The sequence below is a fragment of the Homarus americanus genome, unplaced genomic scaffold, assembly GCF_018991925.1.
Source record: "Homarus americanus isolate GMGI-L3 unplaced genomic scaffold, GMGI_Hamer_2.0 scaffold22846, whole genome shotgun sequence".
NCBI lineage: Eukaryota > Metazoa > Arthropoda > Malacostraca > Decapoda > Nephropidae > Homarus > Homarus americanus.
Window position 1 is genome coordinate 115,001 of NW_024756459.1, and position 23,139 is coordinate 138,139.

The window sequence follows — 23,139 nt, forward strand, 5'->3', positions numbered from 1 at the left end:
TAGTGTGTACTGGGGTCTTAGTTGACGTAGTGAGTTTGTTAAAGGTTTGAGTTTAGTGGTACAGGTTAGTTTAGCAAGACTAGCGGACAGGTGAGGGTCATATCTACCTGGCCTCCCGTGCGGTGGTCATTCATCCATGCTCCTCATTCATACTCACCCATTCACTTAGATTTTAAAGATACTCATTGGTGTTAGAGTTCATCTACCTGTCTCATTGCTTTCACTCACTCACTGACACTCATTCATGCTCACTCACTGACACTCATTCATACTCACTCACTCACTCACTGACACTCATTCATGCTCACTCACTGACACTCATTCATACTCACTCACTCACTCACTGACACTCATTCATACTCACTCACTCACTCACTGACACTCATTCATACTCACTCACTCACTGACACTCATTCATACTCACTCACTCACTCACTCATTCAAACTCACTCACTCACTCACTTCCAAATCATTCTTAATCACTCTGACTCATTCTAGAGCCTAATATTTGAGTCATTCTGATTCTGAGTCACTTTGGCATAGACTCAGGCATTTTCTTGAGTCACTTGGTTACTGGGTCATTTTAAAGTCGCTCAAACACGCCACAGTGAGTCATTTTATTGTAGATTATTATACATCATTGTTGAGTCACTAACTAGACGTAAGTTTTGAGTCATTATGAGTTATTTTGAGTCACTTTACTAGACCATGTTTTTAGTCAGCTTCAAGGAGTTAACTAGACGTCATTGTGAGTCATTTTGAGTCACTAAAAATTCTCAATTCAATAAAAAAAATCTATTCTGAGTCAGTTCCGCATCCCTTACTGTGAGTCACCTTGAGTCATTATCAGTCATTTTGAGTCAATTTAAACCACTTTCCAGGCAATAAACCTAAACATCATTAACGTGACTTAAACCAGTGACGTATTACGGTTTTAATAAGTGAGGAAAAAAATCAAGTTAAACCAAATATTGAAATATATCTTGACACTGAAATAAACTGGTGAAAAATATCGACCACCTTCAAGAAGACGTCGTTCTCAACTACTGTAGAAGGTACTGAAGAAGGTAAGTGTTTTATACAAGTATATTTTATTGATAAGTATATTTTTTTTTATTTTTCGTATACAGTTCCTATGTATTTTACGTCAATATATTTCACTTACAATATATATATATAAGTGGACGACATAAATATATTTCACTTAGAATTAAATATATCTTGAGGGGAATAAATAACTTTCTCTCGCTATCTTGTCTTCATTACTGTCCGATTTATCTTACGACAGACAGACAAACACAGCTACACTGATTATGACTTCCTGTGAACACCTGTTTGGGTGTTTTAATAAGTAGACACACACACACTAACACACATACACAAACACACACATTAACACACACGCACACACACATACACAAACATACAAACACACACGGTCAGCAAATTGATTAACATCCAGGCGTAATGAAACTTGTACATACATACATACATACATACATACATACATACATACATACATACATACATACATACATACATACATACATACATACATTGGCGTAACGAAACTTGTACATACTTACGTACATACAGTTAATTACATCGTTTAATAATACCATTAGCGTCATAATTAACAAGATTATATATATATATGTAATTAGATATTTAATTGCGTCTTACTGTTAGTGTAATCATGTAATTAATGTTCTCGTGAAATTAGTATACTTACATGCGCTTATGTGATTAAATATGCTCTAAAATAAACATAATTTGTTTTGATGTTATAATTAAGACCAAAAAAAGATATTTATTCACTTATTTTTATCTCCTGTGGTAATTAGCGCACTTCTAATTATAAGTAAATTTAGGTGCTGAAATTAACACACAAAAATACTTAATTAAGTTGAGTAAGTAGCTTGTAGTGCTACTTATTTAGTGTGTTACTTACATATTATGACATTTGGGGTGTTACTTACTGGAGAATAAGGAGTGTTACTAAATATTTGGAGTGTTACTGAGGTAATCCTGCTTCCTCAATCTCCCCAACCTCCCCTCCCTTCCTAATTGCCTCCCCACATGCCACCCCAATTTTTCCTTCTTCCGTCCCTTAGTCCTCCCCCTTTAATTCAGCCCCCAACCTCCCTTAATTAATCCCCCATGCCCTCCTTCCCTTAATCCTCCTCCAGCTCCCCCAACCCTCTCCTTCCTATCCTCCCTTCCTCTCCTCTCCACCTCCCTCCTTTCCTCCCCCCAATCCCCACTCCACCCACCTCCTCTTCCTCCAATCCCCCACCTCCCACCCACTCCTCTCCTCTTCCCTCCTCAATCCCCACCTCACCCCCTCCCATCCACCATGCATGACAATAATAACACACCCCCCCCACCCACCCCCCCTAAGCATGAACCGTGAAATAATTACACCTAATAACCACAAAATTTCGTCACTTTTCACAATCCTTCGTCCATTCGTTATTCTGACACTTACGAACACACAAAATGATTCGTCCTTTCGTAGGTTTCGTTGACGTGATATTCGTAAAAATCTCTTTGTGTCTTCGTTATCCTAAAATCCATGAAAGTTGCCACAAATATTTCGTTCATTCGCTGTTGTTTTCGTTCTATTCGTAAACAAGTAAAGATAATTATACATTTATCATTATATTCGTTTATATTCGTAAAATCTCAAAATGATTCGCACGTTTGTTAATGTTTTGTATATGTGGATTCGTAAGATCGGGGACATTAAAACGTTCATTAGTTATCACGAACGTTTCTTTTCGTAAGCAGTCGTTCTGTTGGTTTATTTATACATGGAAATTAGCGATAATATTCCCCGTTGTTATTTTATTCATGTAATCACCTAAAATATTCGTTCGCTGAAGTGTGTGTGTGTGTGTGTGTGTGTGTGTGTGTGTGTGTGTGTGTGTGTGGTGAAAGTCCACAAGGCAGGATTCACTTAAACCGGATACGGAGCCGGAAATAAATCTGACCTGACCTAACTGACCTGACTTAACCTAGCCAATTCATAGCCAAACATACCTTAACCTAACCTAACCTAACCTAACCTAACCTAACCTAACCTAACCTAACCTAACCTAACCACGAACCTAACCTAAGCTAAACTAACCTAACCAAATCGTGGGTTTACATATCAAACTTCGGGTCTAAATTCGGTTCAAGTTCCGGGTTGTGTTGTCGAAGAGGACCCACCGAGCCTCGATTAAAGGTATTGCGGTCCAGTGCCGAAACACGAGCCGGAAATAACGGTGTATTCTTCCTTTGTTGTGTATTTTTTGTGTATACGGCGGCAACTTTATGTGTGTGTGTGTGTGTGTGTGTGTGTGTGTGTGTGTGTGTGTGTGTGTGTGTGTGTGTGTGTGTGTGTGTGTGTGTGTGTGTGTGTGTGTGTGTGTGTGACAGTAAGGAGGAAGAATCGATTACAACAGAAGCTTCTATGTTCTTATACACTGTCTCCTGATACCCCTGGCATCTGCCCCTCCTGATAAATTCTGGCACTTGGTCTCCTCCCCTGATACCCCTCTTAGTACTTGTCTCCTCCACCTGGCACTCCTGAGACTTTGTCTCTCCTCTGATACCCCCGGCACCCTACATTTTGTCTCCTCCTGATACCCCCTCTGAGCATTTTGTCTCTCCTCCTGATACCCCTGGCACTCCCTGGCATTTTGTCTCTCTCCCCTGATACCCCTTTTGGCACTTGTCTCTCTCTCCACCTGGCACTCCCTGGCACTTGTCTTCCCCCCTGGCACCCCCTGGCACCCTTTCCCCCTTCAGTCAGGCATAAAAGCATTGCTAAATTTTACCTTCCGTCTCGCTTCATGGATTAACTCGGTGAAAGGTGAGAGGGAGGTAGTGAGTGGGACGTGAGAGGCGAGAGAAAAGTAGTGAGTGGGACTTGAGAGGTAGATAGAGAGGTGAGAGGCAAGAGAGATGGATGAGAGGTAAAACGGAGAGCTAAAAGGTGCGAGAAATGGGTTAGAAGTGAGAGGGAGGAGAGAAATGAGAGGGAAAACGTGAGATAAATGAGAGAGAGAGAGAGAGAGAGAGAGAGAGAGAGAGAGGAAGAATAACATTTTATCACACCTTAGAACAGGTAAAGGAGGTAAGGGTCGGTAGGGGAGGGGGGGGGAGAGGGGAGGTTGGGAGGGGGGAGAGGGGGAGGGGTTGGGAGGGGGGGAGAGGGGGAGGTGGTGGGGAGGGGAGGAGGAGGGGTTGGGAGGAGGAGGAGGGGTTGGGAGGGGAGAAAGATTGTTGGGTTAAGGAAGGTGATGGAGGGGAGTTGGAGGGGAGGGGAGGAGGAGGGAATGAAGGAGGGGTGTGGAATAGGGGGATGTGGGATGAAGAAGGAGGGAGGGAGGGAATGAAGGAGGGGTGGAATAGGGATGTGGGATGAAGAAAGAACAAGAGGGGAAGGGAATTAAGGAGTAGGAGATGGGTGAGTGGGGCAGGTGTGTGGGGAGCAGGAGGAGGCAGTGGAGGGTGTGTATGTGGGTGTAGAATGAGGAGAGAGGCAGTGAGGGGTGTAGGGAGAGTGGAGGAGGCAGGAGGGTGTGTGTAGGAGGAGGAGGGAGGCAGTGAGTGGGTGCTTACAGGGGTGTAGGAGGAGGAGGAGGCAAGAGTGGGTGTAAGGGGTGTAGGGAGGAGGAGGAGGCAGAGTGGTGTAAGGGGTGCAGGAGGAGGAGGAGGCAGAGGGTGTTTAGGGTGTAGGGAGGAGTGAGGAGGCAGTGAGTGGGTGTTTGTGGGTGTAGGAGGAGGAGGTAAGGATGCAAGAAGATGGTAAAAAAGTGTAATTGCAGAAGAGATGAAGAGTGTGTCAGAGTCAACATAAACAGGAAGTGCTAATGGCTATATTATCATGGAAATATTACATAGCCAACACGGTCCTAAAATAGCCACCTTGTAAGTAGTTCCCCCTGGCTATATTTTTTGAGACACGGTTTATTTTATTACGTCAAGTCACCGTAGAATGCAAAAGGCAGGTTCATCTGTTTATCAAGAGGTGAAATTCGTCCGGGTGGGGCTGATATTTGGTGGTAATAACACAAAGGATAAGAACTTAATGTCAAGCTCACAGACACGCGCTTGGGTAAACTCCCGCGTTTTTTTCCCTCCCCCCCACACACACTGGTGATTCCTCCGCCTCTCCCAGCAGATATAACTCAACTCCTCGACTGTGTTATGGTAAATTCATACAGTTGTGTTGCGTCTTGAAAGTAAACACAGCGATTGGTGACAACACAGAGTATAAGGTTGAAGTGTTTGAGCCTTTGTCTTGTGTTTTAATTATTGGACACAATATCACAAGACGTGTTTACCATGAAGTTAAGTGCAGTTTTTACCAGGAGGACTGAGAGCATTGATAGGTGGATGGTTGGGTAGTGCTGGAGGGAAACCAGTTTATTTTATTTTTTTTTTTGTGTAAGAGTTTGAAGTTTTTCTGTGTCGCACCAGCAGGGTGGAGGGGGGGGAGGAGGTGCCTATTTTGGTAAGACCTGAAGGGTTTTGTCCAGCCTTTGTTTACCTGGGCCCATCCTGCCTGATGAGCGCCACCTGCCCTGCCCTGCCCTGCCCGCCACTAAAACAAAGCCTCCAAGCCCTCACACACAAGCATCTGCTGCGTAGTGGGTAACTAGGCTTGGCAGTGTCCAGCAGCACCGTGTTGTAACAGCCTCACACCGAGATCATGTTGACTTGTGCTTGTACAAACACACTCTGAAGGTCAACCTTATGTGATTTCTCGTTATACAAAGACACCCCGAAGGTCGACCAACGATTAATGCAAATAAAACAAGAGTGTTGACAAGGACATACTCGACCTATAAGTAAACAAACAAAACTCCCGTACTCTGGTCTACCGCCCCACGTTCAAGGTTCTCTCTGTGATTAAGTATAGTGCCAATGACCTCACGGACACTACCATATACTAACTCGTAGTGTTGTTATTTACCATTAATCTCCACCAATCACAACCTCAAATTGAGAATAAGTTTATAATATATGAGTGAGACGTTCCACTATTGGTTGAAATTTATCTAATGGACACCAACTAGAGGTGACCAAATGACCATAGAAATACAACACGGGTTCATCACTTACACAGAGGGAGCAGATAAACACACGATGATAAACAATAAGTCAATTAAACAAAGGATACTCTCCCCGCCACCCCACCCCACTAACCGCACCCCACCCCACCCCACCCCACCCCACCCCACCCCACAAAAGGCATTAAAATATTAAGTAACACTAGAAAAAAATATTGGTATCCCGGAAGAGTTGACGATACCACACTAAACAGTACCTTAACACATATATGGTAAGGTAGGTGGTAACGGTGATGGTAGGGTGGGTAGGGTGGGTAGGGTAGGGTGGGTAGGGTGGGTAGGGTAGGGTGGGTGGGTGGGTGGGGTGGGTGGGTGGGTGGGTGTGACTCAGAGGGACGTTGTGTTTCGAATGTGTTTCCTTATTGTGTGACGTCAACCAAGGACTTGTTTACCTTGACAGCTGAGGCTCCGTCCGGGTCACCCCTGCCCACCCACCCACCTGCCAGCCCGACCCATCGACCCATCCACCTTACCACTCCCCCTCCCCCTCACCTACCTCACTTAACCACACTTCCTCATCTCTTTTATATATTAATTTAGTGTCTTATAACATATTTTATATCTACGTACACAACGATATAACAAAATTTCAGTATATATTTAATTTATATATCTACACATACCAACACTATTAGACCAAGAAAATCAGCATTAAAACACACTATTAATCATAACTGGGGCAATAGGTCCATTATCTTATTACAGTAATACCATTAGTAATATCTGGCCTTGTAAGACTCTCCCCGACTTAGATTAACAGCACGATTATCTAAGTATTAAATCTAACACACGCACATGGTACTAATTAAACTCATTATTAACCTAGAAAGGCCCTAGATAGTAGATAGGGTTGTTCTCTAGAGTTAACTGGACAATACTACCACCCTAGTTCGAGTCTGTGTACACCTCTGAGAAAACACTGGACAAACACAAGGCAGGTTAAGATGACATGTTCAATTATATAGCTTTGAATGTACAGTAAGTCAGAATACCTTCACCTGGAATACACCAACACACCTGAGTGGCTAAAAACACGATAAATTAAATCTCAATACACATTTTCACACAAACAACAGATAGGTAAAAGACTTATAACTAACGCTAATTTAACCTATGCCTCAAATTGTGTTAGGGTGGTTAATCATACGGTGGGATAAAGTGGGGGGGGGGGATCTTCAGGTGGTCTCTAATATCATTGGTCGATGGTGTTCAATCCCCTATAAGGAATTGGACCCTTAATAATGTACACAACTATGAGGAAGAGAAGATAAAGGTTGTTTGACTATGGTGATGAGACAGATAGATAGATAAATAAGACGGATAGATAGACGGGCAGATAGATAGATAGATCACTACATTCTTCACCTGAGCGGTAATAAGATAAACAACCCCGTAACACAATAACACAGTCAAACACACACACACGGACTCCATCGAACAACAACACCAAGACGAACACATTCCTCCAGCGCCACACATTGGGCTGCTGCCAGACTCGGGCCGGCGGCATTGTCCCAGAAGCAGTCTTGGCGGGAACCGATGAGAGCCAAACCTGACTTAAAATTTTGATATTCCTGCCATCCTGTATCGTAACGACCCCACGCAGGTTACTCTCTCAATAAGCTTAGTATCTCGTAATGAAAAAAGTACGATAATTTTTTGGTAAAGGTTAAACAATTGTACTATGAGAGGTACGAAGGTTAGGTGTCACTTCCGTAAACAAAGCAGTATTGGGCACGGGGATAAAATGGTGTGGCATACGATACCCCAGAGTGTGAAACTACAAAAATGTCAACCGCGTGGATACATTAAGTCCTCTCTTTCTCTTTCTCTCTCTCTCTCTCTCTCTCTCTCTCTCTCTACACATATTTCACCTTTATATCTCTTCTTCCGTGAGCCAGGGGAGTTTGTTTACATCTTCCTCGTACGCCATTAACTGTTATTATTGTAATTTGGTTTGTTATCGTGTTATTGTCTGTTATCAATACATTTAAAAACAGTACAATAAATAACCGTACACCGTTTACCTTATCATTCATTACTAATATCAATGATTACCAACTAAAAAATAATAATAAGGCTCTAAACATAATAAAAACTCAAAAGTATTATATATTTTGAAAGTAAAATTACATTCCGATTCGTACTTGAAACAGATCACATAAACTGACTGAAGAATATTAAGCTCTTGTGAGAGGTATGTTTTGGGTCCACACACACACACAGTGTCAAGACCCGTGTAGCCTAGAAACTAACTGTGTAAAATGATGAGGGAGAGTGCCATATAAAGTCAAATGTTTGGCACTGTGGCAGCAACTTGACCCTTCCTGATCTAACCTGAGGGAGAGTGCCAGAAAATCAAATGTTTGGCAGTATGTCATCAACTTGACCCCTTCTTAACATGACCCAAGGTATGGATGCCAAACTAGGGTCAAAGATAGGGAGAGGAGGAGATCAACTTGCAAGGATTATTAAAAACGTGGGTTGGGTTGGGTTGGGTTGGATGGTTGGGTTAGGTTGGGTTGGGTTAGGTTGGGTTGGGTTGGGCTGGGTTGGGTTGGGTTGGGTTGGGTTGGGTTGGGTTGGGTTGGGTTGGGTTGGGTTGGGTTGGGTTGGGTTGGGTTGGGTTGGGTTGGGCTGGGTTGGGTTGGGTTGGGTTGGGCGCTGGGTTGGGTTGGGTTGGGTTGGGTTGGGTTGGGTTGGGTTGGGTTGGGTTGGGTTGGGTTGGGCTGGAGTTGGGTTGGGTTGGGCTGGGTTGGGTTGGGTTGGGTTGGGCTGGGTTGGGTTGGGTTTGGGTTGGGTTGGGTTGGGTTGGGTTGGGTTGGGTTGGGTTGGGTTGGGTTGGGTTGGGTTGGGTTGGGCTGAGTTAGGTTGGGTTGGGCTGGGTTGGGCTGGGTTGGGTTGGGTTTAATCTCATTTTGTTGTTATTCATCGTCATTTAAAGTTCATCCTCGAGTTTCCTTTGTTTATTCATTTATTTTAATTTTTATTCATTTTATCCTTGTGTTGTCATTTCCTGTTTCCTGTTTTATATATGAATTCTGAGTTTATCTGCTATTTTTTAAAGCACCACAACCACCACCACTACTATAATTACTGTTACCACTACCACCATCACAACCACTACCACAATCACCACTACTATTACGACTACCATCACTACTACTATCAACACTACCACCATTACAACCACTACCATAACCACAATCACCATCATAAGTCATTCTACCATCACCACCATCACTATCACCACCTTCACTACCACTACTACCACCATTACAACCACCACCTTCACTACCACTACTACCACCATCACAACCACGTACATAGAGTAAAGCAAAGGGCTGTCTCTCTGGGTGTGGCCTTCATCCCCCCACCCCTTTAACTCTCCCCCCCTTTCCCCTCCCCCCCCTTCAAAAGCCCCACCCTGTAGCAGACCACATGTTGCACTCCCCCCTCTATCTCAGTCATCTCAGTCACCTCACACATTGTACCTTTTTGCTTGTCAGTCGATGAGAGACAATTTATTTTTGAGCAAGCGATCTGAAGGTAAAAGAGACTCAAGTAAAAGAGTGGGGGGTGGGAGGGGGAGTTAATTAAGGTGATGGGGGGGTGGTGAAAGGGGTGAGTGAGGTGAGAGGAGTGGTGAGTGGGAGGTCGTGTCCTCGGTGCTATAGGAAAGTGTGTGTTGGTGGGTGGTGGAGTGAGAGAACAACCAATGTGTGTGTGTGTGTGTGGAAGGGGAAAAACAGTATAGACAGGGTTTGTGGTCACAGAGACAGAAAAACAGACAGTCAGCCATACAGACAGACAGACAGAACATAAGTACACAAACCCATTTCAATGTCCCAACCTTCGTGCATGGGGACACATGACTCACACATATCCGGGTTGTGATAAACACTATAAAAATGTATCACCTGTTGCCACGAAGCGTCACTAACGTAACCTAACGTAACGTAACCTAACGTAACGTAACCTAACGTAACGTAACCTAACGTAACGTAACCTAACGTAACGTAACCTAACGTAACGTAACGTAACCTAACGTAACGTAACCTAACCTTGTGTCCACGAAAAACTCTTTGTATGACCGGTAGGGAAACAGGTGTAGGACGCAACATAAGTACATGACGCAACACCAACACTAGTACATGACGCAACACCGATACATGGCGCAACACCAATACACGATGAAACACCAGTACATGACACAACACCAGTACATGACGCCAAACCAGTATATGACGCAACACCAATACATGGCACAACACCAAACACTTGACCCAACACCAAATACATGACGCAACACCAAATACATGACGCAACACCAGAGCATGACACAAGACGGAAGCTCCAATTTCCTTAAGTTTGGTTAGGTTAAGTTCAACTAGCTTTGTTTAGGCTCGGCAGAGTAGGGCTGAGGAGATGAAGCAATTCACCTTTGGCTTTTTGTCAATGCTAGACTGCTGGGCTTGGTTAGGTTAGGTTAGGTTAGGTTAGGTTAGATAAAGAGTCCGTAAGGCTCAGAGTCACGGAAAGCAAACACGTCCGCTGCCCCCAAACGACTTCCATTAGCAGTGATACAGTGTGTGTGTGTGTGTGTGCTTATTGAGGTTATGTTAGGGTATATTAAGCTACACCAGGCTATATTAGGCTACACCAGGCTATATTAGGCTACACCAGGCTATATTAGGCTACACCAGGCTATATTAGGCTACACCAGGCTATATTAGGCGAGGAAGAGTCAAAGTAACGATATATTAACTTAAATTACAGGAAGTCGGAACGCCATCCACACCCCAGCCACCCAGCCAACACCTCCTCGATGCGATCCAGAGTTTGTGTTGGATAGTTCAAGCTGTCAAGTTTAATTAAGCTTACTTATAATAGATAGCGTTAATTTAGATTACAGTAGGTTAGGTTAGGTTAGATTAAGAAGAATTATAACAGGAGGTATATCAAAATTATCCCAGAAGTAAAATACCATCCGCTTTCCAGACAGATCGACCTCCACGTGTGTGTGTGTGTGTGTGTGTGTGTGTGTGTGTGTGTGTGTGTGTGTGTGTGTGTGTGTGAGGCTGCTGGCTTGTGTAACAGATATCATAAGGTAGAGTCACCCCCTTGAGGACCACAGGGAAACAGACCTTATGAGACAGACCAGAGAACTACTTTCCCTACGTCTAATGATACAGTCTATCTCACACCCAAGAAACTCTAGTATTTTTTATTAGCGTTAAGATCAAAGTAATAAAAGTAATAAGAGTAAATAAAGTAAAAAGTTGGTATTAGGTCGAGCTGGGACACATTGTTGTCATTTCCTCCTGAAGTGAAGCTAAATTATAGTTCTCTTTCTTAACACTAGAATGGTGTTATGTTATGGTTTATCTCAAGTAAAATTTAGATTAGATTAGTTTCAGTATGTTTAATTTTGTTGGATTTGGTCTAGTTACGTTTTAGGTTAGGTTGGGTTAGGTTAGGTTGGGTTAGGTTAGGTTGGGTTAGGTTAGGTTGGGATCTTCTAGAAATGTGGCCTATGTAATCATTAACCTTCCTGTCAACACAGTAAAGGTACTTGATAACACCACAATATACCACCATTATACCACAATATACCACCATTATACCACAATATACCACCATTATACCACAATATACCACCATTATACCACTACCACGTTCCTTCACCACCATCACAACCACCACGACCACTACCACCAATGTCATTAACACCACCAATCACCACTAATACCATCACCACCAACACCTTACCCAACCACCACCACTATCATCACTACCAGCAGCAGTGTGTGGGGGAAACAGATGTCTGCAACACAAGGTACAAGAGTGGATACTTTATCAACCATCCGCCTTTAAAACTGGGGAAAAAGATGGGTGGATATTGGTGTGTGTGTGTGTGTGTGTGTGTGTGTGTGTGTGTGTGTGTGTATGTGTGTGTGTGCGTGTGTAATTCGAGATAAGAGTAGACACATTAAGCTTTTAAATATACGCACCTCGTTAAAATTCTCCATAAAAAAAAAACATTAGTTGATATTTAGCTCAATTTGGGATACCTTCTCACGCCTCTTGTTATGAAAGTATAAACATTTGACCTTAATGGTGACGGACGGTACATTGAGTATTTCCAAACCACTGGTCTTTGTTCGGTTGATTATGTCACCTGTGTATACCTGCTCCTCTCTCTCTCTCTCTCGCACCTCCTCCCTCTCTCTTGCCCCTCCTCCCTCTATCATCACCATCACCACCACCTCCATCACCACCTCTTCATCACCACCAAAGTCACCAGAACTCGCCACCCTTCCCCTCCCCACCATCACCATCTCCCTCACACTGGGTCCATTACTCTTGTTATTGATGTTTTGATGACTTGCAATTCTATCATTGTTTTTCCCTGAATAAGTCATTGTCAGGTTAAAACCACAAATTATTATAATAAACACAACAAATATATTTTTTTTTAGCAAACTGTTTACATTGGTCAAAGGAAGAACACATACGAATATTGGCATAAACACAAATTCACCAATGGACTAACTTCAATAAAAAACACCAAATTATCTTTCTAGCAAACAATTAAAACAACAAAGGACTCAAATACCATAGATAAACAAGAAACAGGCGGGAAGCACATGTGAGAGGCCAGCAAGTTCACCAACGAACGCGTCTACCTGTTTAGGATGATTTCAGCTCAGCGGCCGCATCCCACCCAGGCGACAGCTAACGGTCTCAGCGTTGGGTAACAGACAGTCTGGCTAATCATCCAAGGAGAGCTACACCTGGCTACTGTTCTTATCTTTTTTTTTTCGTAATGTGGAATTATATTACGTGGATAAAAGCTCTTAAATATATTACCTTCCTCAATGGTATCTGTTGTGTTTTGAATCCGACGTTACCACAAGATGCATTTGATTAGTGTTTGTCTAATCTTTTCCGTAGATAGATAGATATAGATAGATAGACAAACAAATGTACATCGATTCAGTATACACATAGACAGTGCAGGTATACAATGGTAAACAGTGAGTCGATTTTGACCAGGGATAGCGCAAGAAAGCCTATAGGATTATTTCCATAACTGTAAATATAAGTTACTATCTCAAACACTAAATATAAGTCACTTTCTTAAAAAAAAAAACAAAAAAACAGTAAATATAAATAACCTCCCTACAAAAAACTACTGATTTTGTTATTTTCTAGAAAGAAAAAAACTGAAAAAAATCTTTTGTCACATTAAAAAAAAATTATTTTTCACCTGACGGGCGGTGAACGAAATCCCTAACCTTACCTAACGCAGCTTAGCGACTTGACACTGGCAGGGAAAGTTGCAGGTCTTCGGTGGTAAGGGAGTGTTAATCTTGTCTTGTCTACTCCTACGGCCTTAACCCCTTGTCTGTTGGCATTTTATCCAGAGGGAAATTGTCAGGTGGAATTTTGTCCAGTGGAAAAATGTCTAGTGGCATTTTGTCCAATGGGAAATTGTTTACGTATCATTAAATATCTGATGATAAAAAAATGATCCTAACCTAATCTTCCTAATCTCAGGACCTTGTAACGTGATTGGTCTCAGCTAGCGAATCACTTTCCCAATCTTATGGCCTTGTAATTATTTTTCATTGTCTCATTATTCGAATTAGCGTAATTACTCTTTTATTGCTTGTTATGAATGGATTATATGACATTGCCTCTTCTCCCCACTGCTTGGGTTAGGTTAGGATTTTGGGTTTGAAATCTCTGAAAGGTTCGAATCTTTATTATGTGGGTTTCGATTCAATGTACTCGGGTGTATTAAGGAGAGATAAAAAATAATGGTATGATGCTTAAATCCGCAGAGGTTAATAAAAATAAAATCCCTGTCGTATAAATATCAAAAGGAAGAGTATAATATTTTGCTCAGTCTTGTGTTCATAGGTGTTGAAAATGGCTTCCTTCATGATCGATGCAAATGTGGTTTTTACTGATGATAAAAACAGTTAATTTCATAGATCATAAAGTATCGCACCTCATAATTTTCGTGATATTTAAAGCGTAACCAAGTAATATTTTATATCTTTTGATAATGATGTCACAGCACAGACTAAAACAAAACAGAAAAGAATAACTTTCACTTGTTCGCTCCTAATATCTGAAGATTCGACAACTCAGGATTACTTCACTGAGTCCTGTGGTAATATTCAGATTAACCCACACTCCAATGTCTATTATTTACCTTGTTAAAACAAATGGTATTACTATTATCGGTTGTCATAGGTCGAGGCTGTGATGTGCTGAGAGACTCCCAGAAGGGCAAAGGTTAGCAACTTGGTGAAACACGGGATGGTGACGTAACACACCATGATAATAGTAACCACTTCACGAGTCAATTGTCTCCGGGAGTGGCGTAGCTTTTTAGCGTCTGGCCGGGTTGTGTAGCTTAACACTGCACGCATGAATGATATTAAATATACCGCATGACTGGTTCACAAACTAGTTTCGCTTCTGTAAAGGTTTACTGAGGATGCAAATAATATTAGCGACACCAAGACAACGCCGAGCATAAACGACTGGTTATCCCCCTTAACATCATAAGAATAAACTGAAGGTCACTATGTCGCAACCCTTAAGGGATCACGTTTTACTAAAGCAAAACCTGAGACTCGTGTATTACTGTAGTGTTTTATAATACAATCCTGACAGTTAAGGAGAAAATATTGGAAACAACATATGCAAATTATATACATCGAATAATAATAATAATAATAATAATAATAATAATGCACATGTAATGCTCCCCAACATTTAACAACAGATAAGAATATTTCAATACATTTAATTAACGAAGATCACAGCTTTACTTACCGTACAATAATCTCCTAATTACCAACAAACTTTCACTTATATAAACATATCAAGGGTGCTATTTACATCTCTACCTTAAAAAATCCTACAACAAAAACCTAAAAGGCAACACATTAAACACGACACTAATTTGATATTTCTTAAAGGCCAGATTAACTTATATCAGGCACGGTACAAGACTATTTCTCCGTTAAAATAATTCCTTGATAAGATTAATTTACTTGTCTGAATATCATCAACTTTATGAGAATTTTGTTTTAATCTCAATGAGTGTAATTATCTGACATGTAATTAGTGAGGTTTCAGTCTGATTAATAATGGAAACCCCGTCTTTTATATTTTCTTCAACCTTTCTGACTGATCATGAAAGTCTATCATTTTGACTAAGATAATTGACTGTTTAGGGTGACTGTTAAGTGAACTCAGTCAGCCACAAACATACATCACCTGGTTTAGTCTGACTTAAAACACTCACAGCTGGTGAATGTACTGCATATGCTCTTGTAATTGCAGCTATCCTCTTAAGCACTTTGCCTTACTTAATGAGTAATATACGAACCCTATCATACATACTAACTACTAAAATAAAATGAATACGGTTTCATTTCCAGACTTACGTTGAGGATAGTTATAATATTTCTTTCTCATTAAATATTACCGAAAGCAGTTCATATAACACCAGCTAACTTACCTTGTTTTCGGGAAGGTTTGCAGCCAGTCAGTAAACAGGTCAGCTTTCCGTTCTCAGCTCCGAAGCCGTACAAGGGAAGCAACACACCTATAAAAATTAATTCAGTGTTAGATATTTTACGCGCTATGTTCGTTCAGCTTTAAAAGTTTACCCTCACTAAACACAAACTCTGAAATTCGTGTCACCTGCTGCCATGCAATTCATCTAAAATATTCAACAATGCTAAAATTACCCACCTCAGTCACCTGGTGATGGTCATAACATTTATTTATTGCTGTTAGGTTTGGATAATCCGAATTGGAATATTCTCGGATATATTAAAACACGAAGATCGAGTTTACTGAAAAGATTGTTGTGGTTCTCAAAAAAGTAAAATACTTCAATGAATTCCACATAACGTAGTGTAATTTGTTGACTCTTTTGACTCATCTTTATCAAACAACAGTCGCTCCAGTTCTTAGCGTTGGTATCTTCTGTCAAGTGACTAAAGCCGTAACGAGTGCAAGGAAATCACTTAGTCCACTGCTGTATGATAGAGTGTAATTTCAGCCATAGAAAATGCAGTAATTATGTGGCCCACTACATATAATCCAATCCGGTATTCCATCATTCACATGTTAAAAAATCAAATAAATGTCTCCCTCTGCACCGACGTTATAATGTTGACACATGATAACGTCGGTGCAGAGGGAGTACAACAACATACATTTATTGACACTTACCTAATACTCTTACAATTATGATACTATTCCATTATGATAATATTCTGTTGTTTAATTTATCTGTTCGTGAGGAATTTCATATTAAAATAAATCTTACACACGAGACTTAGAAACTAGCGTTAAGAAGCAAAGAACAACCATTTATGTGATGGAGTGCCACTTTATATCATTGTGTGACACCGCGCTGGCTAACACTACGGTACATAGAAACGCGCATCTTGGCCGATATCTCTCACTGGCACTTAACTAAACATACACACGAACCTTGAGGCTCGTTACTAAACATCACTAACATTGTGGTTTGATTCGTATTTGTAAATAGTGGACGATGTAAATAAACAACTGGCAATAACTGCACACCGCATGTGAGTGGGGGGTTCCACCATGAAGAAGATAGAGTATTAGTTCGATAAGAATGTAAAGTACTGTAAACTTTGTGGCCAACCCGACTCTCACACCCTCTCTCACTACATCCTCACTTGCCCTATGACCTCCTCCTATAGGTCCCCAGCCGTTACCAACACCTCTTCCCTCCCAGACCAGATATCCCTCCTCCTAGTCACAGGCCTGGCATTTGACATTATTAGGGACCTGCCACTCTTTGCCATAAACAGATAAAATGTACCGGGAACTTTCCCCCCACACACTCATCATTCTCTCACTTTATGTAACTTGACAAAACCTATGACCCTTCAGGCTTTTACGCCCTTAATGTACGAGTCATAAAGGCAAGTATGAACTTTTCATACTTCCCTGTTGGGCGCTGTAAACGCTTCTGCGCTTCACCTTGCACAGGATGTAAGGGGGTGCCCAATAAACTAGCCCCCTCGGGGGCAAATCTGAATCTGAAATGTAAAGTACCTCAATGAAGACGCGATTTGTCGAGTATAAGATTTACTTTATGATTTGGCGTCCCGTGAATTTCCTACAGCTCGGGTTTATATGCACTATTTTCTTTAATTCCTGGTGTAAAACATTTGAGCACGACTAAAATTTACAAGTTTAAAATCATTTCATCTTTGTCAACATTTTACCTTCAATAATATAAAATTCAGAGCTTCGTGCTGTTGACTAAGCGACCGAAACACATTAACGTGAGTGACCCGGTGTTGGAAGCCATGACGACGCGGCTTCTTCACACACCGCTTCTCACTCGCTGTCCTAGATATTTGACCACAAGGTAGCTGGTAATAATGACTCGTGATGATTTTCTCCTTGTCTCTTACAGGTCACTTGCAACACTCCTTCCTGTTACAAGATTTACCTCTAGTCTTTTCCGTCCCTGATAAGTGTTAAGAGCTAGGGAGCAGTTCCGTGGCGTACAACAAGACTTATGGAATCCAACACCGTTATTCAGAACCTTTCATAACCATTGAGATGTACGGGTTTCAGTATTAAGGAGCTACATCACCAAAATGTCACCAAATGAATCTGCTTCCTGGACACGATATATTGTTACCAGTGTCTTGCTCGGCGGACCAGTTACTCACGTCACTCATAATCCCCTTGCAGATTGATTGTGGGAGTAAATTGCTTTTCCTTAATCCTGTCTGTGAAAAGATAATACTGTATTGTTTTTTTAGTATTTTATAATAGATTTTTAGTGATGGTAGTTTTAGATTTTTAGATACGACCATAAATGTAAGTTTATTTCCGTATTTCCTTGAATATTTATGCTACCATTATCTCTTAACTACTGATATTTTATGATATATCAATACCTCAGTAAAATAAAGTGGTTAGCTCACCAATCAATTGCCCCACAATCAAGCGGTTCCTGTGAGTCCTAACCTAACCACACTAAAAGGCTACAAGATAATGTAACAAGGGGATGTTTACATGACTACTAGGAACAGTACAGGGGAAGGTGTTACGTGTTACTTAAATACACTATCAATGTAACGTCCATGGAATCTTGACAGTAGTTCATCTTTGTGTTGTGATCCGTCATTGTTTGCCTTACATCTTAACTAAGTCCAATTTGACTAAGGGAAGCCCAGTGCAGGTTTATAAACAATGGTACACAGTAAGTCCATTTAACCAAGGCCAACTAAAGCTGCTAAACACATACTGTATTTTCATTACCTAGTTTATATCTGCGTAAGTTGTAAGATGTTAAGTTATTCCAGTAGTTGTTGAGTCTTCATTTAAACAGCCGTGAGCCGGGTCAGTTTGTTGGTAAATCCCCCCACAGTCAGTTGCATGTGTTCATATACTGTATATATAGCGAATGTCTCTCCCTCAGCCAGTTCCGCTCTGTTGGTTACGCCTCTATCGCTCGTGAGGATACACTCTTGCCAGAAATAAAAATCCTCGTATTTTAAAATCAATATGACCTACTTTCTTATACGGGTACTTTTGTTAAGCGTGTTCTCAATAAACTACAAGCTCTTGGCAGGATAAGGAGGAAGAGTCGTTTACTCCTTCGTCTGGTATGCCCACGTATGATAATTATCGTACTTGTTCTTCTCTGCAACCTGATCACGGCAACATAGCAATCTGTGGGGACTCACGGGTACTAAAAATAGCATGTGGAGATTACCACTTTAAAGGTACAAGTACAGCGAAATGCAAATGCAAAATGACCGAGAAATAGCATAAAGTAACATTACTGTAACCTGGAGCCTTGAGAGATAAATAAAGCTGGATGTAATTTCCCAACCTAACGCGTAGTGGTGTACACAGTGAGGTGATTGTGTGTATTGTATACAAGTTCATCAACGCGTGGTGTATGTATGTGTAGGTGACTGGTGGGTGGGTGTGATGACAAGCAGATATTACCGGTGACTATTACAGTACGGTTTTTTTTTTTAGGGTGCTGTTTGGAGACAAGTATTAATAATTAAACTAAACTAAATATTATTCTCATTTGTTCCATTTATATACCTTATCTTGATTATAGATTTGGCCATTGGAAAATTTTATGTTTTTCAATTATGATTTTGTCCGCTAGAGGTTTTGTTGATGCGGTATTAACATCACTTGACTCTGGGAGATAAGAGGAGGAATATGAGTTGAGAGAGGCGAGTTGAGCTGAGTGGCTGCTGGCAGGCTTGGTGAAGTTGGGCCGAGTTTAGGGTGTTTAGGTGGTGGTGGGTGGGAGGAAGGGGGTGGCGTGGCGGGAGGGGAACGCTAGAGGTGGGGGGGGGTAGTGGCAGTGGTGGAGAGGGGGAGAGGAAGAGTGCGAGAGTGTGGCGTGGGGTGGATGATAGTGGCGTGGGGAGGGAGGTGTGGCAGACAGTAGTGGTGTTGGGTGTAGGTTATTATGGCGTGTATTCTGGAAAATTCATACGTATGTTTTTTTTTTCTTAAGATAAATAATCACACTAGAGTCTCAGGACAACTTACACACCATTTTAGTTGCCTTGGGCTGGGTAGATACGTAATATACTGTACATTCACAGTGACGGGAAAACTTTACCTAAGACCCAAGGTAATTCACGGAGGCTTTACTGTCACTTTTTTTAAGACTTGAAATTAAAGTGGTGATAGATAGATGTAGAGGGTGTGGGTGGATGGTGGTAGCCCTTTAAAGATGGCAATAGGTAATGATGGTAGGAAATGAGGATGGTAGATGGTGGCAGTAGTGTTAGTAGACTCTAAATAGTTGCTGCAATGTATAAACAAAAAAATCTTGCTTCCCTGTTGTTTTTCCAAGTATGTGAAAGTGGTTTTTATTTAATTATATTCCTTAATGACAGTGATATTTACAAGGATGCCGAATTCGAGTTTATTTTCTAACTTTTAAATGACAAAGTTTATATACTGTAATATTATTATGAACTTAAAACACATCGTTGGCACCATTATCTTATCAGTTTGGTGGCCGTATTTCACAACTATCATCTCCTACCACAACTATATGTACTATCAGCATTCTTCATCATTTCACTCTATATAAACTGACACAGTATCTGGGGCTACAACGCAGATTGTGTCAGGGACATTCCTGAAAGGTGGACCCTGGAGTTTGTTGTGGTGGACGCGGGCGAGAACTTCCCTGAACCACCGAGAAGCTTCCAGATTATCTTATTTCCTCACCTTTGTTCCCGGGACAGCTTCACGCTCGTTATAGAACATTCTAGGGAGTTTATTAATGTTTAGAATCTGCCCGTGAATATTTACATAAGCCAGGCAAACTGGAAAGTCTTTAATGAGAGACGGAATAAATATTAAAGCTCCGATCGCGAATTTACAGTCAATGCTGGGCTTTACATATATATGTTCAGTATTAATGCCAATGATCATCTTCGTGTGTAACTATAAAGTCAATAGTTAATGATCGAGGTTAAATTTATATCATTATCATTCTCGAATATTATGTTTAGTGAGTCGTGTGTAATTTTCTCTGTAGGCGTATGCCAATGAAAAGTTTATCTTATGCCTTAATTACTCATATACAGGCTTTTTTTAGTTCTCAATTTCTTTGTTGGTCGTACTCATGCTAGGTGAACATCTATGAACGCTGACTTCTTGCATAAGAAGCTTGTTGCGTCGTCGCTTTTGGTGAGCGTGGTACATGTGGCACCAACGCTTTAAAGCCCAAAAGAGAAATGGTGAATGAAGTGGCAACGTCGCTTCCAGCTGACGGACCACCAATGAGAGAGCGCATGTGCATAGCGGCTGACCAATGAAAAGAAACACTGCTTGTGACGTCATACCTGTAAACACGGAACAGCTGATGACTCCACGCTGGCTGTAATAAACAAAGCGACGCCGAGGGACGTGGAGTGAGGAGTGTACGCGGATAGCTCCCGAGAAATTTTTGATTTCACCAAACTTTTGACTTTAATATTACATTATAAAGGTAAGATTACTTGTGTTTAGTATATGCTCTTGAAAAGTGCAAGAAAATGTTATTAAAAGTTAGAAATATAGAAGAAAATACACTTATTGATCGCCTCGGGCTCAGTGCATCAAGGTTCGCAGACCTGTGTTACGTCGCGGCGGCAAGTGTGTGCTCGTACGCCACACTCATATTACTGACCATATTATTCTCCCATTGTTGGTTGCATTATCTGTGTACTGTATACCCATATCTTCCCACTAATGTAGATGCTGAATATATTACTTTATATCGTGGAGGTTACAAGGGAGGGTAAAGGTGTTTGCTTTGTAAAGTTCAGTATTAGTTAATGTGCATATTATTGCAACAAAGCATTGAAGCTTGAGTAAGATACAAAGTTAAGTCTCCCATCATCGTCTTTTATTAAAGTGATTTAGAATATAATTTGCCATATTATTCCTTCCAGATATAATGTTTTTATGCTCATAATTGAAAACTTTTTTTTTTTGTTACGGGTAGAACTGCCTCCTTGGTGAATTTTCTTGAGCAATTTGCAACTGATTTCCCTAACTTAAAGAAAACATGGTCCGTTACTCTTGAGATGATTACGAAACCCAAGAAAAGTGCACCAAGTAAACCATTGTCTCTGCTGTGGCCTTTAGATAAATTGAAACAATCTATCCATGAACTGTGATTTTGATAGGAATGGAACACAGTGTTGCTTCCAGAAACATGAGTTGGATACTGGCTATCTAAAATGAAAAAGTAAAGTGCTCACAACCATAGAAAGCAGTACAGTACATTGCTTGTGACACTTCCGAAAACTTCATAGATGATCCTCATTCAGTAAAATGGAGATAAGTTTCGTCAGAATAGAAAAAAAATCATGTGGGCTGCCATTGTTCAAATGACTTTAATTAAAAATTCCCATGCATGATCAGTGCGTGATGTATTCACGGTCCAATACATGCACTTTTTATTTTATAATAAACTATTGGAAAATTTTGTGTTTACAGTATACCGGTATGTGTTAATAATGTGTAAAAACGTTAATTTAATGTTGGCATTGGGTTATTTCAGACAAAGTTTGTATACTTGAGTCCTATTATAAGCAGTTGGTTGTTTATATAATTATCCCTTTATTTTCAGTCACCTGTGTTGATTGTGCCACAAAACCATCATCACAATGGGGAGCACTGAAGAGATCACAAAGCTTCGCTCAGTGAAGAAAAAGCTTGATTCTAATTCTGATGAATCAGATTCCAAACCCAATTCCAAAAATGTCTCTGGGGCAACTAGTCCTGACCCATTGGAACATGGTATTGATGATGATCTAAAGCCCCTGGCTGAAGGTGAAGCAAAATCAAATCAAAGTGATACAGACAGTGAGACAGAGGGGGCCTGTAAACCCAGAGATAAATCCCCGACAGGAGGAATAGATGTTCAAGGTGCTCGAGCCAGGGTTAACAGTGAGAGTTCATCAGAAAATGGGAATTCTTCGAGCTCTGAACACAGCAAAAGGTAAGGGTTATTATTTAACTACAGTTCATTTATAATTTATAGTTTGTTTTACTTCTTTTTAATTTTATAAAAAATAGATTAGATAAACAATAGACAAAAGAGATGACCCTTCAAACTTGTGAAATGAGAGCGGTTTTGTAAGTTTCGTTTGTACTTATTGTTTTGCCTTGCTCAAATATCTACAAAATCAAATTAAATGTTCCAGGTTTTAAATAGAGATCAATGATTGGAATTATAGTCTTGTACAGTACAGTATGTCCCAGTGTTGAGTTATCATCTGATTTTAGGAGAGAAGTGGTGTTTGCAACTGTTATTTTATATATTTGCTAAAAACTCTTCAACAATGGTACAGTATATGGACTTTGGGTTAACTAGGTGTCTATCTTTGTTAAACTGAGGTGATTCATTATGCTTTCCAATATATGAATAATGCCATCG

The 23,139-nt window shown here is 40.8% G+C and overlaps 2 protein-coding genes across 12 annotated transcripts in view; one reads left to right on the top strand and one right to left on the bottom strand.

The window, feature by feature from the left end:
• Positions 1-23,139, bottom strand: part of LOC121856846 — a 94,890-nt gene that overhangs the window by 37,259 nt on the left and 34,492 nt on the right. For 9 of the 10 annotated variants that reach the window (XM_042352592.1, XM_042352603.1, XM_042352599.1 and 6 more), the window contains exon 4: positions 15,673-15,759. The gene's annotated coding sequence lies outside the window, so the exon portion shown is untranslated. Of the gene's footprint in view, positions 1-15,672; positions 15,760-18,479; positions 18,624-23,139 lie in introns of those variants that run through there. The other variant, XM_042352593.1, reaches the window with a different exon arrangement.
• Positions 886-23,139, top strand: part of LOC121856848 (T-complex protein 11-like protein 1) — a 35,679-nt gene continuing 13,425 nt past the window's right edge. Inside the window, exons 1-2 of one of the 2 annotated variants that reach the window (XM_042352605.1) lie at positions 886-1,067; positions 22,330-22,701. In XM_042352605.1, the coding sequence (XP_042208539.1) occupies positions 22,367-22,701 (335 nt within the window). In that variant the 5' untranslated portion in view covers positions 886-1,067; positions 22,330-22,366. Of the gene's footprint in view, positions 1,068-21,083; positions 21,202-22,329; positions 22,702-23,139 lie in introns of those variants that run through there. The other variant, XM_042352604.1, reaches the window with a different exon arrangement.